We start from the raw sequence: 26255 nt of genomic DNA on the forward strand, positions 1-26255 counted from the left end.
TGCATCGTGCCTTAAGGCAAATTGCTGGAACTTCGCGTACCGTAACGAAATGTTCGAGGAATACTGAATATTTTCAAATAGATTGTTATAAATACTGTAACATTGTCGAATATTTATAAGAATTGCAAAGAAACTGAATTGCAAAGTTGAAATTATTTGTTTAAAGTATATTAGAACTTTAAATCTGATTATTTTCGATATACAAAAAAATTAAAAAAAAGTTGAAACAAAAAAAATTATTTCCAAAATCAATTATTTTGTTAAGACAAGCAGAAAGTTCTTTGAATCATTCAAATCAGACGCTTAGTTCTCTCTGCCATTTTTTGCACATTTGGCCCGTTATCTCCGAAACGGCTGGACCTGCCTTTGCCAAAATCTAATCATCATTTCTCCCCGTCATTACGAAATGATTGTTTCTGAATAATTCAAATCCGATGCTCCGATCTCTCAAAAACTCGATTTCTATTTTCGCTTCTTTGCTCCGTATCTCCGAAACGGCTGGATCTGCCTTTGCCAAAAACTAATCAGCACATCTCCCTATCAATAGGAATCGAATGATTTTTTAACCATTCAAATAGGTTGATCCGTGCGCCCGAAAACGTGGACGAAAAATTGTATCCATACATATATACATACACACACACATACGTCCATTTTTTCTAAGGTATGCCAAAATGTTCAAAAACCTTTGAAACGTAAAGATATTTAAAAAATTTCATTTTCAAATGCCATCACAATAAAATTATGAATACTGTCATTGCATCAAAAGGAGCGCCCCCTCGATGATTAAGATCTTTTACAACATTTCTGCACAATTATTTATAATAATAACAATTATTTTTATTGTCTATTTATTATTTATTATATCTATGTATACTTATGTATAGTTTATTATTTTAATTTTACAGCATATGATTACACAATTTAATTCAATTAATCAAAACCGAAGACTTACTACTGCTACGTAAGTTTGGGAACTTACATACAATAATTCGCTTGTATCCCTAAAATCACTGATTTTTTTGTATAGATAGATTGTAATTTAATAAAATGAAATAAAAATAATTATGGTCTAGCTAATGTAATAAATGTAATATTTACGCAACATTTTAAATCGCCACTTTTTTTAGGTCATCAGGACCATTCGCGCTGCATAAATTTATTTATTAAACTTATAATGAATTCGCCATTAATAACATTTTTTTCATAACAATTGTTGAATGACTAAAGTCATTCGGCAAAAAAATAAAGCAAAAACTACATGCATAAATATTTTCGCAAAAAAGTTATTCTGGTTATATTTTTTAAATATCTATATGTCCATAATAATATTATTTCATCTAAAAGCAATATTAAAAAAAATAATATACGCATAAATGTAACTTTCATCCTATACCTCTACTTCCGGCTATTTAACAGGATCAAGACATGACTCGGGTTTTCATCTGGTCATGCGGTTCGGGCATTTGTTTTTGTTCAATCACAAACACTTGGATCAAATTTAAACAACATTTTACAACACAACAGAAATTGTTTATCATAAATTTTATAACACCGACAAAGTCGAACTCATTATATTAAAACGATCACTTCAGAAATATCAATTTAATTTTAACATAAAAATACAAAAACCACTTTCACGTTACATACCGTAAATACATAAACACAATATTATTCCCTCGCACGCATTGTGTTGCACTTGCACTTTAACAACTAAATTTAGACTTCGGAAATATTAAAACACATAATATATAATAGAAAAAGATTATAATAAAGTTCATAATAATTCAAATGCAATTATTTTTCATCGATATTAATTGTAGACATTAAAAATAATTATTTAAAGAAGGTAAACCTACTACGACCTTAAAAAGTCATGAGCTACTGCATCTGCCATCTGCCGCACTGAAGATTGCCGGTGGCCATTGTTCGTTCCTTCTCTTTCTTACCGGTACTTGCTTTACGCGCATTTATATTTTCAATCAAATAAAAATTAGCTTTTTAAGAAAATTAAAAACTTATATGAAACAATAATTGTAAAATTGTTTTTTCTAGATCTTTTGTTAAAGATATTTTATCTTACCTTTATGAAATTCAAGGATATGATCTTGTTTATTTGGCGCGCAAATAAAATCTTTTTAAATACAGTCAAATCCTTCTTCAATCCACTTTGCATATATTTTTAAAATTACAAGAAAATAATACTTAGCAATCAAGGTAAAGTTAATAAAATTACATTTTTACAACAATTTTGTACACTAAATTATATTAAACAATTATTCTTTGTGTGATCCTGTGAGAAGCGCGCCTTCTGTTCCTGTTCGAATTGACTCATAGGTTTGAATTTCCGCGCCAAAAAATATTCATCTGCAACTCTTATGACGATTTATATTATAAACTGCAAGTGATTGCATTTACTTGATTTATATTCAACTATTTGAATGCTTTAGAATAAAAAAAATAGTTTTAAAAATTGTATTCCTAAAATTTAACATGTATATAAAATTAACATATTTATATATAATGACATATCTTATAAAAATAAATAATGCCTTAAAAACAAACAACAGAATATCACTGATGGTGCCATTTTCATGCATAAAATAATTATCATTGTTATTTCTTCATTACTGTAAGAAGCAATTATCTTTTACAGGATTTGATTCTTTTAAACTGGTTGCTGCTAAAAGTTCTTTCAAATGTTCAGCTGCTTTCATCCATTGCTCTACCTACACATTTATTATTTATATTGTAGATTATAAGTCAATAGTATTATTAGTTGATTTGGTAGGTTTTGACCTGGTTATGTAAAAGGATCTTCCGGTCTCCAGCAGGCTCTTTTATAAGAATAGGCATAAGTTGACTCAATGCTCCTTGCAGAGTTTCTAAAGCGTTGTTGTAAGAACCTTCAGCAATATACAACTCCCCTGTCCTGCCCTGATCTAGTGCCGAGAGTAATGTACTGTTTTTGCTGCAAAGCTGACCTAAATTACAAATAATTCATTTTGAAAGAGATCTACTTTTTGATTGAATTAATGCGTACACTTTAATTAAATGCAACTTTTTACTCAGCAATAACTTACGCAATATTTTAAAATCTTCAGAAGGTGATAGTGCTTTTTGTATGCTTGATATTTTAATCTGTTTCTGATCAGATAGTTCTTTTAATGAAGTAGAAGGTTCAGATAAGTTGGGTTTACTTTTCTTTAAAATATTTTTTAAAAGTTCTGCTCTTTGAATATATTCATGAACATTGTTTCTAATTTTCAGTTTTCTGTCACTATCAGGTTCAGCTGAATTTAATAAAAACAACCTTAAAACTCGAGAATAGCTTCCAATTTAGGTAACTAAATAAATAATTATATAATATGGAATACCTATTAAAAATGGTATCAAATAACTTAAAGCTTCACTATATAAAAACACAGCCTGTTCAATGTCTTGCTGTTTATCTGCTTCAATAGCCTCTTCTACAATTTTTATAGCTTTCCTATAATTCTCTTCAGTAGGCATATGCTTCAAATCCAGAAACTCATGTGCAAAAAATGCTTCATATGTAATTCTTTTACTAGGATCAGATTGCAATAACCTTTTTAACAAATCTTTGCATTCTGGAGAAACTTTAGAATTTGCAGGTAACTGTTCAAAATTTATGAGGAATCAGTCTGAGATAGTATAAAGTTTGACTATAATAAATTTGCAGTTTACTTAAGTGAGTGACCACAAATATTAATTTAATAAACATACATCTATTGGAGTTTGGTTTTTTATTTTTGTAAGAAGCTCTTTTACAGTTTGTGAAGAGTAAGGAGCTTTACCAAATAGGCATTCATAAAGAACAACTCCGACGGACCACAAATCTGCTTTCGCATCATATCTGCCTTTAAGTATAACTTCAGGAGCCATATATAGAGGTGAACCTCTCACTGATGTCATTTCTTTATCAGGTAATGTATGCACTGCAAAACTGTACCATGAATTAACTGCTTAATATTATAACTCAAATTATAAATTAATATCTTAAAAACTTGTTGAAGAATGTAAATCAAGATGTTCTTCACAAAAGCAAGTTATATAAATAAGAATGTTTACAATACATAAATAAAATATTGATAATTTTATTTTCCATAATCTCACCCAAAGTCAGCCACTTTTAATGTCAAATTGGGATTATTAGTAAGAAGCAAATTTTGGGGCTTCAAATCCAAATGACAAATATTATGTTCCTGCATATATTTTAAGGCTAATGCCAATTGTTGTAGAAATATTTTGCAATATAGTTCGGGTAAACAAGTTTGCTTTTTAATATAAGATGATAAATCACCAGCTGTACAATATTCCATAATTATAAAAATATGTCTGAAAAGATTATAAGATGAATTATAAAAAGATGACCGATAATTTAAATTTGTACAGAAATTTTATCAGGTTTATTACTTAGTAATGAAAACTACATTTATTATTTATGACTTACTTTTCATCCCAAAGAAAGTCTATCATTTCTACAATATGTTCATGTTTTAATGTTTTGAGAAGTTTTATTTCTGATATGATATTATCCACAGCAGATCCAGAAAGATTACCTTTCAAGATGCATTTAATAGCTACTGGTTTCTTTACTTTTTCTTTACCCTTTTAATTAGATATTAGATATGGTAAATTTAAGTGCATATCATAACATTTTTTTATTATTATTGTTATACATACTTGTTTAAATCCTTTATATACGTTTGAGTAACTACCACTTCCAATTTTATTCACAATGTCATATCCAGGAACAATAGGATTTGACATAGTTAATAATTTTATATATTTCGTTGCCGTTAGGAACCATTTATTAAGAGCAACTATCAACAAATATGATCATCTGTCAAACGCATGCTGATAGACATTCGTGAAGTTAGCGCCAGAACAAGAAGTTAGGACGTTAGGCAACTTAGACATGATGGCACGAATTTGAATGAAGGAGTTGATTTTAAATGTGAGTAAATAATACATTTACAGAAATCTGGTATTTACTAGTTATTAACGCATTATTTTCGCGTCTACTCTAGAATATACTAGCTATACCAAAATATAAACAATTTTCATCTTTGTTCTGTATTTCAATATAGCATTTTAGAATTTTCAAAATACATACAAACAATTTTATAAAATCCAAATATTTTAAAAATTTATGTCCTGTTACTAAAAATATTTTCTGCTACATATTAAATTTAGTATGTTATTCCAGAAACTATCATTCCTCTTTTTTAAAATTATTGACACTCTGCAAGCTTTAATATCACATTATAGCCAATTACTCCAACATTTGCTTTAAGCCAATCAGTAAATTATTTTTTGGTGTACAAGTAGGTGGATCAAGTTTCTGAAGAATAACATTGTACCCGAACTCCTGAGCATATAATATTCTATCTTTATCTATAAAATCCATACATATTTCACCTTGCGCAGTTTTAGCATTCTCAGCATCATGAGTTTGATCTGCGCCATGACCTAAAATTAAATACTCATGTAGTTTAAGATGCTCCTTGTAAACCTTACTTCTTGGATATTCTAAATGATGACATTGATGAACACTTCCATAACAACAAGGGCAACATATAAATTTGGCCTCTCTTTCTATGCAATGTTGCATTACTAAATCTGTAGCAACTCCACATGCATGTAAGGAGACTCCTATTTGGAATTCTCCTTTAAAAAAGTCTAAATTGCACTGAAAAAATGAAACATTATTTAAGCCAAGTTTAGATACTCTTGACTTTGCTCTGTTCATAGACTCTTCTTTATTTTCTAAAAGAGAGATATGACATTGAGGCAGCATGAAGGCTATTATTATACCTAAATGACCACTTCCACTACAAAAATCAATAATATGATCACCAGGCTTGGCAATTTCAATAGCCGCTTTTGCAAGGTTTTCTAGCTGCTGAAATTTACGCACCCGTCTCTTTTCTGGCAGATGTCCACCCTCAGGAAGTGCATCGAATGGAAGAGAATTCCAATCCAAGTTCTTTGTATAAAGAGATCGTTTTACAGATTTCTTAATATCTAATGGTACGTTTGCAAGGAGTTTTAATACATTATCTATATCGTTCTGCTTAGTATAATTTTTATTTCTACATTTGTAGTGCTTTGGATTACTTTTATATAAACTGTACCCTTCAACAGAAGGAAGAAAAGTTGCACTGGGTTCACATGGAATTTGTGGAATATGCAGAAATTTTATAGATTTCATCAAAGATCCATCATTCTCCAATGAAATTTGTTTATACCAATTAATAATCAGAGGCATTTTCTCAGACAATATTTGCAAACTTACATAGTGGAATAGAATATAAAAATATGGGAATATGATTACATCCGAAAGAGTCATTTCTATTCCCTCTGCATACTTATAAGTTAATGGAAATTGATCAACTTTTGCGCCTGAGTCACTTGTCAGATTCCTTGGAACTGTTTCTGATGTAATTTTTTTGTCCTTCAATAAATCTTGGGCAACCTTATATATATTATGAAGCCTTACAGGTTGCCCTAAATGATGCTCAAATCTAGCTACATCTTTTGGAATTGAAAACGATCCATTGTTAAAATTACAACCAATTGATTGAATTACTGATTTTAATGCACTTATCATATCAATTTCACAAAATTTAGTCCACATGGATGCTTCATTAGGAGACATAAGACATGCATTTTTGAATCCCAACAATTTTGCTATATTTTCTTGTTCACATGTTTGTTGTGACAACATAACTATTTTTCTGGACACACTACATAAACCAGCCACAACAGCATTCGAACCAATCAAAATTATTGGCAAGGCACATGATTTAACAATTGGTTCTAAATTAGTTTCATTAAGCCAATTAAAATTAAATTGTAGTAAGTCTATTCCAAAACTGAATGTTGGGGCAGTGCTATAGGACTTGACAAAATATAACAATATCTTGGAATTGCAATATTTGTAAGTGAACAGTGTAATCACCGATTCCAAAGAGACATGATAGCTAAAACACTCATGTTCCTGTTGTTGAACAAAAACTTGAATATAAAGTTTGGCCATTGTTAAAAAAATATATTTTTATTACAAAATATATTTTCAACCAAATATTTAAATTAAACACTTTGTGCTAATTGTCTCTGAACCCTCTGTAATGCTCTTCGATCTAAAGTATGCCGCCTTGAACTTGAAATTAAACAAGTTATAAATGCAGAAACGAACATCAAAGCTTCAAATGCCCAGAAATTCCTTTCGTCCAGCCAAGCTACTCTATCGCAACTTCTGGTAACAGTTTCACCACTTGCACAGCGAAGGAGTTCTTTATTATGAGTGTGAATGCAAACTCCTATAGATCTACTCTTTATTTCCAATTCTATAAACAAGAAGTGTAGTCCTAATTATTTTCTGCACTATAAATTATGGAATTACAGTTTTAATCTACGCGTACCTGTGCATGGATGGCAGTCTTGTATAACTTCATAATCCTCTTTTAACCAGCATGTAGAATTGTTTTCTATTGGAAATTGTTTAGTTCGTGGTGGTGTCCATCGAGATTCCACAATTAGAACAACTATTGTCAATCTATTATAAGAAAAATTACATATGTCATAATGTGTGTATTTAATTACATATTAATTAACAGTACGTACACGGCTAAAGATGTTATGCCCAATAACATATGCCTTTTAGGGCATGATTCTATCATCTTTATTTATAAATATTTTTTCCAAATGTTCACTCAAAATACATAGAATCTGCTGCTTTATCAATTATATATTGGAATTTGTGGCACATGCTGATTTCTGACATTTAATTTCTTACAATTAACAGGTTATTTTCACGCAGAGTTTTTTGGGGCACGATTAACATGTTATTTTTGGCTTAATCGATTGAAAGCCAATAATATATTTAATTGAATCTAAATTATTTCGTATTGTTCACTTCTTTGACATATGTCTTTATGATAATTAATCACCAGGGCCTTTTCACTTAGAACAAAATCCTCGTTCAGAAGGAATACTTAGGGGTCCATTTGTAGTCGCAGATTTGGCGCTAGTGAGCCGATGAAAAAGTATTTTCAAATGTTTTATATTGGTTACTAAGAAACGTCAGTGTTATTTTTGTATAAGTTTACAAAATGGCGATTCTTCTTCGTTTGTGTTTGTATATTTGTTCATAAAGATTTCATCAGGAATTGCTCTCAAATGCATAGCCCTTTGACAATATGAATAGAACAGCTTCAAACTCATATGGAGGACATAATTACTACAATACTACGTAGTGCATTGACATATTAGTCTAATCATAATACACTTTAAGGAAAGAGATCAGTTCTAGGAAATTGTGTAAGAAATCAAATATACGCTTCTACAAGAAACACATAATACACAAATAAAAAGCTGTTCCAGCTGTTTAATATTGGATTACCACTTCACGCGGATCTGAATATACTTGGGAAAAATGAATTGCTTAAGAATGTCAAATTTTGCACGGGATGATTACTAGTTAATGAGAGTTAAGAATGACAGACGATGTAATGAACTAACACTATAATGTATTATTCACTAAATTTCACTGAATATTTATATTAATAAGTAGAAAAAAGTGTAGAAGTTATTCCAGTAGATTAGATGTGATATCTATTATATATAAACCGGTGTATTGCAGTGTATTTGTCGATTTATATTTCGATTTGATTGTATATTTATTATAATATAATATTATCTAGTATATTTTTGTTATTATTGTATCATTACAAAACATAATAGGATTGTAATACCGAATTTAGTTTCAAATACCCGTGTATTAAAATTCATTAATTTTCATTTCAAATTTTGCGCCATTAATTTGAGTGCCAAAAGCAGCGCCACCACGTCGAGCGGAGGACCCTCTAAGTATTCCTTCTGAACGTAAAAATCGGGCGAGAGAAGCGTCTATATGAATACGGGGTATTCTAATATTGTCTAGGATTAATCACACAGTACCACAGTAGTACCAATTGCTCATATTGACGAGTTCATTGATCATATAATTACCTGGATCCTTAATCCTAGACAATATAATAATCCTTAATACGATAGTTTTTACGTTCGTTTGACACGTACATTTATATATATTATATAGGGTGCGTTCGACTTGGACGCTTACGCGCTGTGAGCGCTCACGCTTATAAGCACGAATTTTTAGCGTTCGACTTGGCCGATAAGCGCTCAGAATCGATAACTAAATTCCGTTCGTTTTGGATACTGTGAGCGTCAATAAGCATCAAAATGGCGGCAACTGACGGTAACGGTAATTGTGTAAATTTTATTACTTTCTGGATCATTCAGCGGGATTATAAACAATTTAACAATTAATAAATAAATGAAATTTGGTTTGCTTATGCTTAATTCATATTAATATTAAAATTAAAATTTAAAATTATTTAAAATTAATTAAATTTAAAATTAATTAAAATTAATATTAATATTAATATTAAAAAATAAATGTGATATACAACTTGGCATTTTTGCGGGATTATAAAAAATTTAACAATTAATGAATAAATGAAATTTGGTTAGCTTATGCTTAATTAATAGTAATATTAAAATTAAAATTTAAAATTATTTAATATTAATATTAATATTAAAAAATAAATGTGATATACAACTTGGCATTTTTGCGGGATTATAAAGAATTTAACAATTAATAAATAAATGAAATTTAGTTAGCTTATGCTTAATTAATAGTAATATTAAAATTACAATTTAAAATTATATAAAATTAATTAAATTTAAAATTAATTAATATCAATATTAATATTAAAAAAATAATTGTGATATACAGCTTGCCATTTTTGCGGGATTATAAAGAATTTGACAATTAATAAATAAATGAAATGACAGATAGTAAAAACAATTGACGCTCACGCTCACGCTGCCCTACCTCTGTGGCGTGAGCATGTGTGAGCGCAAAATATGTGCTACGAGCATCCTACGATGATGCTACGAGCGTACTTATGCCACACTCACAGCGCCAAGTCGAACGATGAAAGCGCGCTCACGGCGCGCTCACAGCGCGTAAGCGTCCAAGTCGAATGCACCCATAATAAATTATGCTTTGTAATTTATTTATTAATATTGATATATTAACATCCGCTTTTAAATGAAATCTGCTAATCAGTAATCGTCACTTTATTAAAATTAATTTTTATATACTTTTACTAATACACGTAATATATTTTTACGATAAAAGAATGTTTTCTATAATTAATAAGATTTATAAAAATACAAGTTTCTAGCTCAAAGAAGTTTCAAAACTCAGATTGTCGCCCCAGTTTAATGCATAAAGACTATAATCTGTTTCGTTGTAAATAATATCATTTATCGTGAAGGCTTCCCCTCGAAGTCCACCTGAAAATATAGTTAATTTTATCTATGTGTAAATTTATATACTTCTTAAACATCCACCACATAATAAATACTACAATAATTAACTGTATTACCTGAATGTCTCGACTGTACAATTAAATTTCGCACAAACAGAAGAAAAGCTTCCACATTTTCTGCGTCTTTAATTTCTGCCCACCGGGGAAAAGAAAGTAAATCTTTGTAGATCAATGATGAGTAAAATAGAAACATTGTCCAAGTGATGAAAAGTGTTATAAAACTTGTCCACAAACCACCCTTAAGCTGGTAAAATGTTATGAATACATAAATTCATTAGTTGTACTATCAACAAATTATATATCTTTAAAAATGTCTATTATTACCATTTGTCTAGGTTTGATATGATAAGTGGTTCTAAGGATGGTATTTGGCGGTGTTCCGACTGGCATCAAGAAACAATATGAAGCTACAATAGTAGCCGGCAACATAAAATACAAAGGATTAACTTGCAAATTCTGGCTCTGAAATAAAAATACTAAAATAATTGTTCTCAATAAAATGTTAATAAAAAGTCTATTACCATCGTGTTTAAAATAGGCAGTGTAATGCTCGCCACAGCTACGTTTGAGATAAATTCGGTTAATATTTTAATAAAAATTAATACAAGTAATAATAAAAGTGCTAATGGCACAGCAGCTAAATGCTTCAACTTTTCTGCTAAGTAATCGTTCATTCCTGATACTAAACTGCCTTGGGCCAAAGCATAGCTGCTACCTAATAAATGATACATATTATAAACAAATACAATATGGTAATCATCAGATTTCTATTCACAGTAACCTAATAGTAGAATAAAACCCCATGGCATTCTTCCAGCCAAAAACTTCCAAGTAACAAGTGGATCTTCAGAACCCTCAGGCAAAGTTTCTAGAATTACATTAATTTTTCAGTAATATTATTCAATGCTAAAGATTCAATAGTATACTTGGTCTTTTCTTGAAAAAATTCAGCACATCCAAAGTCTTCGGAATGAAAAACATTATTACAAACAGCAACATGACTGCTGCAGAATCCCTTATATATAATGCCTGTCTGATACAAAAAGTCATGTAAAATAAATTGACATTGTTAATAGATTGTAATTTTTATATACTTACTCTCTTCGATTCAAATGTGTGTTGAACAACCTCACATATCCAGGCATAAAGTCTGGATGCCTTATAAAGAAAAGTAAAATCATCAGCAAAAAAATGCTTATTATCATACATTCGTGCCAAGTTATGGGTCCCAGATCCGCATATTTTCGTTTAATTATTTGTTTTATTGAGTTTCTTGTGTCCTCATCAATATGGATAGCCTTGGCAGCATCACTGTTTTTTCTGGAAAATTTATAAGATTATGATCATAGGAGGAGTCATGAAGCACATAATTCACCTAATACACAATTATATACCTCCATAAGCCAAAAAATATAAACTGCAATCCCAATTCCATCAAAACAGCATTGATTATCATAGGCGGCAGGAATAGTATCATCCAGTACACAAAGCTTACATCGCTATCAGGATATAATCTATTTCGGAAATAAATTACAGATCTATTTATCTTTTATCTTATATAAATATAAATTAGGTATAAATTAATATCTTATACATTTATTATTAATATACTTACGTTTCGTATGCACCCTTCAACATCATATTAGTGCCTGTGCCAATTATTGTGGACGTACCACCAACTGTAGAGGAAAAGGCAATGACCAAAAAATAACTCACAGTCAATTTTGTTGGTATCGGACTGAAAATACAAACATTATTTTTTAAAATACAACTGCTATATATTAGATATCATTATGATAACTGTAAAAATTATAGTTATAAAAAGTAAGCACAATCAGGCAATTATTGATATATTTTATAAAAAAAGACATACTCATCAGGAAGATCCTGCTTTCCGAGATTGGCATCTGGCCCTGTAGCAATTCTATTTATATAAACCTTGCTTACACCTTGCTGTTATTGTAAATAAAGTTAATCTAGTTATATTTTATATCCAATAAATCAAAAATAAACTTACATTTTCCAGTTCGACAAGAATTGCCATAACTATTGGGCACATCAAGGCAGTGGTAGCAGTGTTTGTTATCCACATTGAGATGAAAGTTGTTACTGCTGCAAAACTTGCATGTAATCTAAATGAAAATAGTAAAATATTATTAACAAATAGAAACTACCAGAAAAAATATTTCAAACTGTTCCCGTGGAAATGAAAAGATGGTTCAAAGATCAGTAGAACCAGAATTAGGAAATTAGGAAATTTATTCAGGATGCCCACTGAATCCTTATCAAAAGCCTGATTCAATATATTTATTATTGATTACGGCCTATGACAAAATAGATAAATAACTATTAATTAGTATCAATTATACTTTGGATGACTACATCCTACTCGAGACATGATGGCGTAAGCAACTCTTTTATGCAAATTGCAATATTCTATTGCTATTGCCATAAGCATTGTTCCCAAACATAAAGCCACAGCATCTGTAAAGTACCATCTGCAAGTTTCAGAAGAACTCTGAAAATAAAAACATTATTCAGTGGAATCATATCTCTATGAAAACAGTTGATAATTTTAATAATCTACCATTACTCCTAACAGGGGAAAAAAGAATATAGGCATTAATGAAGTAACTGGTAATGGAATTCCTTCTGTTATCCAACATGTGGCCATTACGCACAGCACATATAAACAATTAAATTTCTGAAAAAACATTAATATTTGGGTAATTTTAAATTATATCAGTAATATAGTTAATAATATTGTTTTCCTACCGGTTCAAAATTGTTGCAGATCATAATCGGCATAAATATGATTGGGCATATTGTAACAATTATTGTTGCCCAATATGTGTAAAAGAAGTACGTTATTCTAACTCCAAAAGGATATCTGAATTTTAAATATTAATTAAATATAAATTTGTATGTATTTATTTAATTATACTTACGGATTTCCTTGATCAGCCGTATCCTCCATTATATAATTTTTTATATAAAAATTGTCAGATAAATTTTACGTCAGTATGAACTTTGTTTTAGTATGCATTTTGACAAAACATTAAGCGCAATTGTTTGGGACTATAATAAATTTTATATCTTATATATAAAAATGGATCGCAAAATGTGTTGGTAAGCGCATAACTCAACAACGCATGGACCAATTTGGCCAATTCTTTTTTTAAAATGTTCGTTGATGTCCAAGGATGGTTCTTACGGCGAGAAAAAATCGAATAATCACCGGGAAATCCTAAAAACAGCCCTTTTCTTTTTCTCATACAAACGTTTTCTAACTAAAACGGAGAATCAATTTGAGCTTTATTGCTATTATCTAAAGTTGATATTAAATTACAAGGACTCACTGTATACTTCTCCTAAACGATTATACGGATGTTGATAAATCTTTCTGAAGTTTGTTAAGGAAATTTTCTAGGATTTATGTGATTATAAAGTACTGGGATGTATGTGCAATATTGCAGAAATAAATAGAAAAAATTGCAAAAAACGACATGTCATTGTTTGTAAATGAAAACTATCATCTGCCAAAAATTTCAATTTACTTATGAACATAAACAATATTAGAATATTTATAATAAATTATTGCCAAAAGGCAGCTGAGTTGTGCCAGAAATTAAAATAATATTAGATACAGCATATGTATGGCATATTGAATGATACACATATAAACATAATATGACAAATTAATTAACTTAAAATATGAAATTAAGTATTAATCAGGGCCGTTTCTACCTTTAATGCGATACATGCGAAAAATAAGAGCGCACGTTGGGGGCGCCAACACAAGATTCGGATATTAAATTTTCAATATAGTTTTTTTTTCTTTGATATATAATGTCTTTTACTAATCTTTCCATAATATTTTTCAAATTCGTAAAATTTTCAGTTTATAACAACAAATGAGAAAGCAAAGATGAACACATTCAATTCGGTCCTTACGATATCGATTAGGAAAAGTTTAAGATGCAATTTTGGATATCTTGATTAATAAAAAATTAAATTAATTTAATCCAATATGAAGTACCAGTGTTATGTAATGGTTATGGTCATGTTATACCGTTTAAACGACTTCAATTTCCAATATAGTGTGGGAATTGAGACTCATCATTTTATTTAATGCAGTTCTACATATATAACATCGCTCATATTATAAATGCATATGCATTTTGGCGTGAAGAGTAATTTAAAAAACAATAATTATTATTTTTAGGTAAGCGGTAAATATTAGTATATTATATTAAAAAATTGCAGTCATGGGTACAGGACAACGTCTGTCGGGTCATCTAGTTAATTAATAAAATTTATCATTTTCATTTATTATTTTTTTATCGCAAAATAAAATTTTAAAAAATCTGCTTAAAAATATGATTATTGTTATCATCCAAATTATAGTTGCAATATAAAATAAAAATTCATTTATAATTCATGTTATTATTTTATTTAATTCAACAATCGCTAATCAATATAAATGCTAACAACAATAACTAATGTCTATTGACAAAATTAGTCTAGTCAAAGTGAAAACGTCGAATGATAAAAGTATATTCTTGCGGCATGACTCAATTGTTTTGAAAGAAATTTCATGGATTGAAAGATTCTCACTGTTTCGCCCAGCTTGGGAATGTATTCAATTCAGGGTATACTAATTTTCCGTATGAGATGAAAAGTAGCCAATTTACAAACAAATTCACAAAACTAGGCCACAAGCTACCGATCATCTGAAAAATTTAATGATAAACATGTTAACAAATATAAATAAAATATTACATAGTCCTTAATTGTTATTTTTTAAATATAGAAATGTGTTTCAATAACAGTTCATTTAATAAAGTAATAATTGAAAAAATACCATTCTTGGTGTAGGTACAAAAGCATATTCCCTAATAATCGCATTAGCTGGTGTGCCTACTGGCAACGCAAAAGCGTGTGAACTTGCTATAGTTGCCGGCATCATCAAATTCATTGGATGAATCTTTAGCGTTTTACTACTCTAAAAAAATAAAACCCATAAATATAAGATAAATGCATCGTCATTACAATCATTACCATAGCTGCTAGAATAGGCAATGTGAGGCTGGCCACAGCGATATTCGTTATGAACTCTGTTAGAAATTTGACAAAAATCATGACGACTAATATCAAAAGGATTGGATTCAAACCAGAAAAGTAATTCAGTTTTCCACCAATGTAATCATTCATACCAGAATCCTTTCCTGCTTTTGCTAACACAAACCCGCTTCCTGAAAAATAAATTTTAAATTCAAAATATGATTAACTTTTGTGTACAAATGTTATAAAATTACCAAGCAAAAAAACAAATCCCCATGGTAATTTATTATTTATATATTTCCAGGTAATAGCTGCCTGACCAGTTTTATCCGGAATGTAGTCTAAAAAATAGTTATATCAATTTCAGTTTGTAGCAGTATATTATTCTAGTCAGCGACTTTTGAAAGCTATTCATTTCTTACCAGGCTTTCTTCGACAAAAATTAAAGCAATCACATTTTTTTGGCAGAATAAACATCAAGATAATTAACAATACGACAGCTGCAGCATCTTTCAGATATTTCTTTTGCCTAAAAATATCAAAATAAAACAAAATCATCTAGTTAAATTTTATAATACTGAAATATATTCAAATAAGATTAAACATATCCTTTATATGTTTTATAAACTTACTGATCTGCCGGTATATTCTTATTAACAAACAGCACACTGAATCCTGGCATAAATCCAGGACTTCTGAAGAAGAAAAGTAGAACCATTAAAATAAACAGAATTAGAATTGTAATTTCGTGGCAAGTCATTGGGCCAAGTTCCTTGTATTTTGCGTTTATCACCTCTTGTATGGATTGCTGTGCCTCGGGTGAAATGGTTGCAACTTTTGCGTCTTTGCTTTTGGGCCTGAAATAAAAAACTATCATAAATCACAATATCAAATGTATTTATTCCTCCATTGATTAACGATTTCATTTTAAAATAGTTAAAAAAAAATAAATCGCAGCAAGAAAAGTTTTTGTAAATAGATTTGTTTTTTAATAAGCAATTGCAAGCACGTAAGTAGATGCCCAAGTGAACTTCATTACATAAAATCAATTAAAGTGGTTTGGTTAGCTAAAACTATGAAATAATTACCTAAACAATCCCAAATATTGAATTTGCATTCCCAATTCCACGAATATTATTGTTATCACCATCGGTGGTAGCCATACAATCAACCATAGAGGAAAACTTAGTTCCACACCGCTATATATGCTAAAATTTGAAAAAATATCTATTAGCATAAAACTTTTTTAATATTTAACATGAAACATCACTAACTTTTCGAAAATACCCTTGAGGGTCATATTTGTCCCGGTGCCAATCAAGGTTCCTGTACCTCCAATAGTAGATGCATAGGCCAACGTCAGATAATATGCTACAGTCAATTTTGTCGGCACAGGGCTAAAATAAAAATAAACGTTTATCTAAAAATATTAAAACTAAAAATACTGGGATATACTAAGATACTGTAATTTAAACAACTACATATATTATAGGTCTGTTTGAAAGATTTCAATTGCAAATCGCATTGGTTAATTTTTAGTGAATATAATATATCAATTTTTATCGATTAAGTACATGTACCTAAAAGTTCATGCAACTCGACTTAAGGCAAAATGCCACTTATACCTACTTTTTTATAAGTTTATGAAAAACATATTCTCTTACTCATCAATTAATTTCTGGTCATTGATATTTGCATTGGGACCAACGGAAATTCTGTTTTCGTATACAGTTGATAAGCCTTGCTGCGAACAAATTGAAATATTGATATTAATGAGAATAAATTGATTACATATATAACAATATTATTAATTATGTTGTTGTAACATAATTATGTTATGTTTACAGTGTAATGTTTGTATTTAAAAATATATAAATACAAAGTTTTTCCTTTTGACATAGTTCAATTTCATGTCATAATGATTCTAGAAGTTTAATAGCAAAACTTTCCAGAATAGTTTAGTAAAATAGTGGCTAATTAACGTTGATTTATTTGCACACATGACATTATATATACGTTTTTAATTTATAAATATAATTCATTCAAATGAACATGTGTTCTTGTTTCCGTTAAAGCGAACATATTTGTAAGTATTATACTTGGTGGTACAAATCAACAATTAAGTGAATTTAAGTATAAAACCACAAGTTGTTTTGCGCATTTATTTAAAGCAAAACTCATTTATTAGCATAAAATAACTTACATTTTCCAATTCTGTCAAAATTGCCATTACTATTGGGCACATCATAGCCGTTGCAGCCATATTTGTTAACCACAACGATACAAACGAAGTGAGCGCTGCAAAACCTGCATGCAACCTAAAAATAATAATAGATTTATTAATAAATAATAAAAAAAATAATTAAAATAATTATTTGAAATAATGTGTAATATTCATCATATTAGTATAATTATATATTATTGTATATAATCTATCGTTTCCATTGCAATTATATGACAATAGTTTCTAGATTTTTATATGTTCAAAATGGCGTTTGACATCTTTCGACAACATTTATAAATTGTTAATAAATCTAGTTAATTTATATATTTACTTTTTATTTATTTATTTAATTCCGTAAATAAATTTAGTTGTATTATTAAAGTTACTTACTTATAGTGACTGCAGCCAATGCTTTTAAGGATCAGAAGAGCAAGTCTATTGTGCAAATTGCAATATTCTATTGCTATAGTAAACACCAAGCTTCCTATACACATTATATTTGTGTCTGTCAAATATTCCATACATGCACTCCTGGTATCCTATTAAATGAAATGAATACTCAATAATTTTCTATGTGTTGCACAATTTACATTCCTTCAAAATTAATGAAGTACAAGCAAGTTATGATTATATCAAGGATACCTCAGCGCAGTAGAAGTGGAACTTCGATGTGTGGTAGCGAAAATAATAATGTGTTTAAATTTATTTTTAATGTACTCACATTATTTTGTCTTTACGGCATATATGTTTGCAAATTGTGTAATGAGTTGAGAAAATGAAATAAATTCTTCAGGTTCAAAACAAGAGGTTCATTAGTATCCATTGACATTTGACGAAAAGTTTCAGTTGAACGTTTAACGCAATCTTGTTTCATATCACATTAGTAATTATTTTCGTCAAAAATTACTAGCTCACTCAATGCGATGATAAACTATGATGTGCTCAACTTAATTAATACACAAAATATTATATTTTCTCACCAAAACACCTAATAATGGAAAAAGTGGAATTGGTATAAGCGCCGTTACGTTGATCGGTATCACTTCCGTAGTCCAATAAACCGCCATGAGGATAACCACGTACATGCAATTGAACTTCTACAAGAACAAACATTATGGATACCAACAGGACAAAATAAAAACCGCAAAATTTGAATAGCTAAAAACTCTGACGTACCGGATCCATCTTATTCATAAATATTAAAGGTGATAATATAATTGGAACAATTATTATGATGAATGTCTTGTAATAAATTTTCATGTATGTAGCGAATCTTTTCCCGCCAGACATCTCGGCGTTGCTGCAAGTTTGGAAGAATTGAATAACAATTTAAAATATGAATATGGTTTTTATAAAACTCATTTTTACCCGGGATCTCTACGTCCTTCTTCCATATTGATATATGTAAAATATAGTAATTAAATCAACTTACAAACTTATATGTTAAAGATTTGAAAACGAATTTGAAGTATACATGAATCATTTGTTTCAATCATGTTTTCATTTTGATTAGCTTGGCAAAAACTTGTCAAGTTGAATCATACTTGAAATAAATAAAACAATAATGAAAATCTAGCAATCTTGCATATGAACTTGAAAAAAGAATTATACAAGTTCTTTATCCTCAGGTATGAAACTCACAACTTTTATTTATTAATCAACTTATCAATAAATTACGTAAGCATATCAGCAAATTTTTTATCCATTAAGATTATATATTAAACAATTAATAAAAATCATCATATTTTTATTAAGCAAAATGTTTAATTTCTATAATTAGTTGTTTTAATACAATATTAGATAATTTACAAGTATACAATAATATTAGATTACATAAATAAAGCAATAATACTCACAAAATTTACAAAATTTATAGTCATCACCAACAGAATTAGCAATGAATTCAATTCTCGCCAAAATAATAGAAAACTGGCGACATTCTATTGTTTTGGCAGAATTCGTTTTATAAAGTTACAATTTATACAATATAATTCGAATGCAAATTAAAATAATGACTGCTGATAAAATATTAGTAAATATACTAAAATAATAAATATATCTATTAATATATTATTTGAATCATATAATATATCTATATAACGTTAATAAATCAATAAATTAGTTGGTGTAACCTAGATGACAAAATATATATTCATTATGAACTAAATTTGCAAAAGCTTGCAGAACACGATCTTGTTTTTGTATAATTAAAATAAGTAAACGGTCATGTGGGACAAATAAAAACTTAACATATTCTAGCAAAATCAATATTAACTGGCAAGAATTAACTTCTTCAAAACAAAAACAAAATTTGTTATAATTCTATTAATCATATACTCTTAAAATAAACAGATCATTTGCTGCAATATTAAATGTCATTCATAAATAAGCTTCAGACAATAAACAAATGGTCCCTTTCGTCTTTTTTTAAATTAAATTTAGACATTACTCCTTATGACAGTACGAAGTTTAAGTAGCACTTAAAAATAATATGACAATATAAATTATTATTAAAAACATAAAATTAATTTTGCTATGTATCAATCGATACATAAAATATCAGTTTGACTGCATAATAATAATACACAAATAAGTTAAAAAATACTGACTTATTATTAATTGCAATTTTTTTCGATTTTCAAGTTTAGAGATAAAGCTTTGAATTCAAGTCAGCTTTTCAAGCTGTGTTTATATTTACTTATAAGGCTAGAGCGAATGTATGGTTGACTAATCTATCTGAAGGGGGCTCTCTGATCCATCGGAATGGGTCTCCTGCGGCCGTTCGTGGTTCCGGAGGATGGCGTCTGACCGGAGCTCCTGGTTGTCGTGACGGTCGTTTCGAAAAGGGAAACATTGCGCTGACTGCCCCCTGGGGTCGTTTCGCCCCTTCTGAGGGATGAAGTTGGCGTTGTACTTCCACTGGCGTTACGTCTGTTTAATAAAAATATAAAAAAATATTAAATTTGGGAAAATATAGAATAATTTTGGCACATGAAGACAAAACACTTGATGATGGGGACAACAGTGCAACAAGAAATGAAGTCGGATGTAAAAAATCTCTGGAATCAATCATTTTAGGGTATACCACATATATCCCTATATTGCAAGGGTACTTTCCCTTGAAATGAATATACGCATTTATTTTCAAATATTTAATTTTCGTAAATGAAATGAAGCAATAAATAATAATAGGCAAGCTATGTATGAACACAAAAACTGAGCACATGTGTTTGAACACATAACTAACACACAAACACGCTGAATTATCTTTATAATTATTTCAGAAAATGTTTTATTTATATCTGTATTAAAAATATTAAATATATAAGTAACTATACTAGGGATGTATACAGAAAAGATAACTAACTAAAGAGTCCCAGAACTAATATTTTCAAAGTTGTATTCATTCTACAAGTAACTATTGGTGTCTTGTTAATAATATGTCTTAAATATAACTTTATATGTAAGTCTGAACATTGAACAACGAATATGAATTCGTAGAAAAGTTGTTTTATAAACATATCACCCTGACACCAAAGAAAACTTCTAACACCATTCAAACAAGTATGCAAGTTATTATATAAGAATATAAAAGTGAAAATGAAATTGTTATATTGATAACAAAACAAATTTATGAAAACAATCACAAAAACGAAAAACACGAACACATATAACAGTTCGTTACCCCGGAGGATCAGACGTGCTATGATGTCGTACTGGAACAGGAATCCTAGATTGGCTGCATGCGAAAATAGAAAGTTATTAGAAAAATTAGTATCAGTGCAGAAAGAAACAATAGAGATAAATACAGGAAAATTAAAGAATATCATACATTTGTGCTATTTATTAACAATAACGTTAGTTAGGTTACTGAAAGAAATGAAGATACAGCTGATCTTCAAAAGATTTTTAAAAATCCCATGAAAAAAATAATTTAAATTTAATATATTCAAATAATAAATGTTTTTTGATTGAGTGTATCAATAATTAACTAAACTTGCTGAAAAATGTGGTGAATACATCCTAATTGGTATTAAATAAATTTTGAGAATTTCGAATTGACATAATCTACTAAAACCACTGACAATGAGTAGAAATATAATCAAGTAAAGTACTAGTTAACCAAAGAATATAAAATATAATAATATATTACAGGTGTAAAAATAATTATAATTGCATATACTATTATTTACCTGTTGATGGAAGCTGTTAACGTCGGTATACTTGAAGCACGACTCATTCCACCAGATCTGTTATTGTAGTCATGAATGGTTAAAAGTTGTTATTGAATGGTATATTTTAAGATTATCAAACAAAATGACATAAAATGATTCTAAAAGAGAAACACCATGTTGAATTTTGAAATAAATATTTTTAAAATCCACCTCAAATGTTATAGTGGTGTTACCTCTTAACGGTGCTTTAAGCAGTTAAAAGATTTAAGTAATTGAATTTTGGATAATAATAATAAATTTAAATTGAAGCATGTTTTGTTTAGAGAATGCATATAGAATATTCTTAAAGCTATAAAATATTTGAGCATTAAGTGATATTTAGAATATTGTATTGTTGCAAAGAAAAAGCTTTTGAAAGTATAGCTTGATACATCCATGGCCATTACCAGGTGAACATTATTATTATTTCGATTTGTTGTAATATATTATGTAATAGTGATTTAAATTAAAAGCATTTTTATTAAGTATCAAAGATTATGACCTCGACATTGTGGGTGGTGTTCAGTCCGCTGCCGCTGGGTGTACGAGTCTGCTGGTAGACAACCTGGTGCTTGCTTCCATTCCTACAGATAATCTGGATGGTCTAGGTGTTGTGGTGGTGTTCACTTATTTTCCTGCGCATTGGTATACGCGATGGTGTTCCATCTAAAATAATAATAAAATAAGTAAATAAGTAAATAATAAATAACTAAGTAACACAATTGGCTATTGTTGAGAGTAGAAGTCTTCAATGAGATTTTTGAAACCATAATATGTCTGAAATATGTCTTACCAGTGCTATCAAGTGATAAATCGGATCCGTGACGGGATGGTGGTTTGGAGCCTGCACGACTAACTGGACGTGAATTTGGTTTAGATCCGCCACGGGAACCTCCTGGTGTCAAAGTTGTTGATCTGCAATAAATTTGAAGCACCATAAAGAAAAATTCAAACAATAATGTGATGCATTCATCGTATTAGAAAATTCAAATAGCTAAGTCTATAATAAACACTAATATGACATCAGCAGATGAACATCCAAAGAAACTTATCAAAATCGAATTGGGTGATAGCTGTTGCAATGTAGTTTTGCTTATACATCAATTACGATCACACATTGGGATTTATCAGAAGTTAAAAATAATAATTCCTCCTTATTACCTGATCCCAGAAGTTGTGTTGTTGTTGTCTTGGTGTGAACGAGAACCTCCATAGCTCAAGCTGTTGGACAACGATCCTTCATTATCGGACAAACTGTCTGGTGTTCCAGCTGATAGAGAAGACTTCCTGGTTTTACCCATGGCTACACTTCTTTGTGAACGTTCCCGTACCTAATTCAAACATATACATTAAATTATGAAGTCAAAATGATACTGGAGAAAAAATTGAAAAAAAAAAATTAAATAATGAAAAAAAACAATATAATTTTTGCGTATATTAAATTCTAAGCAAATTAAAGTTATGTTATAAATTTATTTTATAAAATAAAATATTAAATATTAAAAAATCTTATTTTTTAAATGAAATGTAAAATATATAATGAGCAATACGTATTGAAATATGTTGAAATATTGAAAACAAAGATTAACGTTGTATAGTAAACTTCAAAAAATATTTGCTAAACTACTTATTCTAACACCAATATATATTATTAAATAAATATTGTTTGGGGCACCTTATCGTTTATATTTTATTTAATTTTCTAGCTATTAATAATTCAAATCAAATTTCGATATATTTATGAACCTACGCCAGCATTTATACAGATTTCAATATATATGAAAATAAATTAATTTCGCTTGAACAAAACGCTCAAGAAACCAGACAACCATTACTATGAATCTTATTACTGAAAAGTTACATAATGTAAAAGTTTTACCCAAAATTGTTGTTTGCATTAAAAATTTAAAAAGTAGCCAATCATTCTTCCACTTTCATTCCATCTCAATTAATCAACATCCAATTATCACCTGACCTGGCCCTCAACTTCTTCGATACATACCGTGTTCAGGGAGTAAGGAGATTGTGCAGACGTCGTACTGTAATTGTACGGCCTGATGAAAGCCGATCCGCCTGCTCCCATGTGCAGGGGATAGGCACAAGGCACCTGTTGCCTGGCTCGCAACTGCTCGAACAAGGCATCAGTTCACCCATCAATTCTTCGGCTGCACGCGGTTGTTAAAAAAGCAGAACCGAATTGAGAGATCGAATTTTTATGATTTGGCATTACGCAAAGCGTTTTGCTTGCCGACGTAATGTTTAGTCAGATTTATAGCCATTTGTGTTATGTTTGTTGATAAATAATGAATATACTTAAATATGCAGAAAAGGCAGAGAAATATAAGCAAGATGAAATTTTTATTTAATAATATTATAAAAATCTGGCAATCAAATATACATGATAAGTAAAGTGTAAACACCAAAAGCATTTTCAATAAAGCTTATAATGATATGAGTTGCATTTTTAAACTTGGCTTATATTTTTTTCTATTACTTGAATAAATATGTATTGAATCAACAAATATAGCACAAAATGGCAATTAGATTTTTTATAGCATTATTTTTATTAATTGCTAATTTGAACGTGTGAAGTTAAACCCCTCGAGATGTTATTAAACTTATGTTTTGGTTACAAAAGTGAGATTGCGCAAAAATGTTATTAATTTTAAATTGATCTTACAATAGTTAAAATTGTGACAAACCCGAACAATTGAATGAATAATGTTGATAATCTGTTATGTTTATGTTATTTTAAAATTCAATATTATTTTATTTTCGACCTGTGACAACATGCGATTACAAAATTTGTTTACGAATATATTACAATTTTCAAATAATTATTTAAAAATGGTTTTGTACAAAGCAATGCAAACAACTTTCACTAAGCATGCGATTTATGAGTGCGATACTTACGATTGTAGTGCTTCCTTGGCAGTGCAAATTTAATAATAATTCTAGCAAAACTTACCTTAAATATCTGCTAAATTGTGATTATCAAAAATATAAACAACTCAGCTGTACAACATGTTAATGCATACATCCAAAGTGAAACACTTACCCCAAGTTGTAAAATTAATTTTTATATGTTTGACGAGATATTTTTTGCCAAAATAGCAAAAAATTGCGCAATTAAGGATTCAAGTATTTTAAGAAGTTTACTATATCATTTATATAAACGTGTGATAACGATTTCCTTCGAGGAAACGTTAGGATTTAATTTAACTTATGAAAATATACGTATGAAAGTAATTTGGTTGGTTAAATGTTTTATATGGGCAAAGTAAACGACGCAGAGCTAAAAAATAGTCTAAGAGCAGACCAAAAAAAATATATATATGTATGTAAAATGTTTAAGGTTTAAGTTGAAATAATTAATAGATTGTTAAAAAAATGTGATTAGATATTACACAAAATATAAAAAATACTCAAGTAACACAATATTCCAAGACCGAAGATGAGTGCTAAAAAAATTGATGTTTCCTCTCGAAGGATCGCTTAAGGATTTCGTGGTGTACTGTAATTTTGCCATATAAACCATTAAACAAATTGACTTATAGTTCATGTATGATTTATGAGATTGTTAATACGATTTTCGGCTTTCTGGTGAATTATTAATTCCAACCTTCGTGATAGGTCCTGGCGAGCCTCGGTAAACAGGCGACGCCGACCCCGGGCTCTGTTGAGCCGAATGCGGCTTCGACTTGAATGCGGCCATCGTCTGCGACACTCCATCGGCCAAAATGAACTGTTCTCTCAATTCGATGTTTGTTCTTCCCTTGGCTGCAGATTTGGCAGTCGGACCGATATTCAGTATCACGAATTCATTGTGGTCAATGATATATGTTTCGAGACGTCGATGATTTTTAGCCATGATTTTATCGAACAGTTTTGATTTGATGGCGTTCGGTGTTTTGGGTGGGTGGTGCGTGCAGATTAAAAGTACGAAAAAAAGAAAAAAAAAACACAACGTCAAAATACAAGCAGTGGAAAACAAAATACATATGAGGTAACAAAACAACAAACTATTTCTAAAAAATAAACCAACAGAAACTATATGCTTGATTAATAAAACATCTTGAAAATCAAGTAATAAATCATATACAGTAGGCCCTCGCTTTACACGGCACTCTGGATACACGGTTCCCATACTACACGGAGCTAAAAATCCGACATCCTCCGACTACACGGACTTCTTATTACACGGTATTTGGTCAACAGCCATAAGTTCGTTGTGCAAAAGGGTATTGATGTAAATTTTGTTTTGACTTTTATCTTTTAGACATGCCTGTTATATAATAGCCGCCTAAGAACACGTTTGAGCTG

The 26255-nt window shown here is 29.6% G+C and overlaps 6 protein-coding genes across 6 annotated transcripts; all 6 read right to left on the reverse strand.

The window, feature by feature from the left end:
* Positions 1-2589: 2589 nt before the first annotated feature.
* Positions 2590-4821, reverse strand: LOC113369914 (serine/threonine-protein kinase ULK3-like). The gene is made up of 8 exons (XM_026610532.1): positions 4708-4821; positions 4475-4632; positions 4138-4359; positions 3748-3967; positions 3378-3639; positions 3084-3293; positions 2800-2984; positions 2590-2729 (listed from the first exon to the last, which is right to left on the reverse strand). The coding sequence occupies exons 1-8, from the start codon at positions 4792-4794 to the stop codon at positions 2628-2630; spliced, it is 1446 nt and encodes a 481-aa protein (XP_026466317.1). The 5' UTR covers positions 4795-4821; the 3' UTR covers positions 2590-2627.
* Positions 4822-5184: 363 nt separating this feature from the next.
* Positions 5185-7101, reverse strand: LOC113369915 (glutathione S-transferase C-terminal domain-containing protein homolog). Its single transcript, XM_026610533.1, has one exon. It carries the CDS (start codon positions 7064-7066, stop codon positions 5300-5302), a length of 1767 nt encoding a protein of 588 aa, XP_026466318.1. The 5' UTR covers positions 7067-7101; the 3' UTR covers positions 5185-5299.
* On the reverse strand, positions 7066-7981 carry LOC113369916 (protein JTB-like). Its single transcript, XM_026610534.1, has 3 exons — positions 7654-7981; positions 7452-7585; positions 7066-7376 (listed from the first exon to the last, which is right to left on the reverse strand). Exons 1-3 carry the CDS (start codon positions 7707-7709, stop codon positions 7120-7122), a joined length of 447 nt encoding a protein of 148 aa, XP_026466319.1. The 5' UTR covers positions 7710-7981; the 3' UTR covers positions 7066-7119.
* A 2298-nt stretch (positions 7982-10279) lies between these two features.
* Positions 10280-19112, reverse strand: LOC113370383 (protein I'm not dead yet-like). The gene is made up of 26 exons (XM_026611049.1): positions 19087-19112; positions 18895-19018; positions 18699-18815; positions 18109-18257; positions 17698-17812; positions 17159-17238; positions 16769-16891; positions 16583-16702; positions 16127-16351; positions 15917-16023; positions 15749-15835; positions 15492-15685; positions 15295-15435; positions 15048-15163; positions 13206-13320; positions 13018-13134; positions 12800-12948; positions 12448-12562; positions 12304-12383; positions 12046-12168; positions 11825-11944; positions 11638-11750; positions 10952-11145; positions 10755-10892; positions 10488-10674; positions 10280-10395 (listed from the first exon to the last, which is right to left on the reverse strand). The coding sequence occupies exons 1-26, from the start codon at positions 19110-19112 to the stop codon at positions 10280-10282; spliced, it is 3291 nt and encodes a 1096-aa protein (XP_026466834.1).
* Positions 19113-19858: 746 nt separating this feature from the next.
* Positions 19859-22445, reverse strand: LOC113370670. The gene is made up of 4 exons (XM_026611366.1): positions 22435-22445; positions 21912-21968; positions 21404-21457; positions 19859-20649 (listed from the first exon to the last, which is right to left on the reverse strand). The coding sequence occupies exons 1-4, from the start codon at positions 22440-22442 to the stop codon at positions 20451-20453; spliced, it is 318 nt and encodes a 105-aa protein (XP_026467151.1). The 5' UTR covers positions 22443-22445; the 3' UTR covers positions 19859-20450.
* A 91-nt stretch (positions 22446-22536) lies between these two features.
* Positions 22537-25916, reverse strand: LOC113370384 (microtubule-actin cross-linking factor 1-like). The gene is made up of 4 exons (XM_026611050.1): positions 25555-25916; positions 23094-23263; positions 22726-22847; positions 22537-22598 (listed from the first exon to the last, which is right to left on the reverse strand). The coding sequence occupies exons 1-4, from the start codon at positions 25801-25803 to the stop codon at positions 22537-22539; spliced, it is 603 nt and encodes a 200-aa protein (XP_026466835.1). The 5' UTR covers positions 25804-25916.
* Between the last annotated feature and the right edge of the window lie 339 nt (positions 25917-26255).

The sequence above is a fragment of the Ctenocephalides felis genome, unplaced genomic scaffold (genome assembly GCF_003426905.1).
Source record: "Ctenocephalides felis isolate EL2017-DRISC unplaced genomic scaffold, ASM342690v1 CF-g0.4_SCAFFOLD_01492, whole genome shotgun sequence".
NCBI lineage: Eukaryota > Metazoa > Arthropoda > Insecta > Siphonaptera > Pulicidae > Ctenocephalides > Ctenocephalides felis.

Excerpts from the sequence above, each read along its gene's own strand:
- LOC113370384 (XM_026611050.1), bottom strand. The coding sequence starts at position 25,803 with ATGGCTAAAAATCATCGACGTCTCGAAACATATATCATTGACCACAAT. Across the intron at positions 23,264-25,554 it reads CGCCAGGACCTATCACGAAG|GTACGGGAACGTTCACAAAG; the intron begins GTTGGAATTAAT and ends TGTTTGAATTAG. Across the intron at positions 22,599-22,725 it reads TTTATCACTTGATAGCACTG|ATGGAACACCATCGCGTATA; the intron begins GTAAGACATATT and ends TTATTATTTTAG.
- LOC113370670 (XM_026611366.1), bottom strand. Across the intron at positions 21,458-21,911 it reads TTAACAGCTTCCATCAACAG|CCAATCTAGGATTCCTGTTC; the intron begins GTAAATAATAGT and ends TTTCGCATGCAG. Across the intron at positions 20,650-21,403 it reads AGCACGTCTGATCCTCCGGG|ACGTAACGCCAGTGGAAGTA; the intron begins GTAACGAACTGT and ends TTTATTAAACAG.
- LOC113369915 (XM_026610533.1), bottom strand. The coding sequence starts at position 7,066 with ATGGCCAAACTTTATATTCAAGTTTTTGTTCAACAACAGGAACATGAG.
- LOC113369914 (XM_026610532.1), bottom strand. The coding sequence starts at position 4,794 with ATGTCAAATCCTATTGTTCCTGGATATGACATTGTGAATAAAATTGGA. Across the intron at positions 3,640-3,747 it reads AAAACCAAACTCCAATAGAT|TTACCTGCAAATTCTAAAGT; the intron begins GTATGTTTATTA and ends AATTTTGAACAG. Across the intron at positions 2,985-3,083 it reads TGAAGATTTTAAAATATTGC|GTCAGCTTTGCAGCAAAAAC; the intron begins GTAAGTTATTGC and ends TTTGTAATTTAG.
- LOC113369916 (XM_026610534.1), bottom strand. The coding sequence starts at position 7,709 with ATGATAGAATCATGCCCTAAAAGGCATATGTTATTGGGCATAACATCT. Across the intron at positions 7,586-7,653 it reads GGCATAACATCTTTAGCCGT|ATTGACAATAGTTGTTCTAA; the intron begins GTACGTACTGTT and ends TTCTTATAATAG. Across the intron at positions 7,377-7,451 it reads AGACTGCCATCCATGCACAG|AATTGGAAATAAAGAGTAGA; the intron begins GTACGCGTAGAT and ends TCTTGTTTATAG.
- LOC113370383 (XM_026611049.1), bottom strand. The coding sequence starts at position 19,112 with ATGGAAGAAGGACGTAGAGATCCCGG. Across the intron at positions 16,892-17,158 it reads GACCAGAAATTAATTGATGA|CCCTGTGCCGACAAAATTGA; the intron begins GTAAGAGAATAT and ends TTTTTATTTTAG. Across the intron at positions 12,949-13,017 it reads TTCCCCTGTTAGGAGTAATG|AGTTCTTCTGAAACTTGCAG; the intron begins GTAGATTATTAA and ends TTTTATTTTCAG.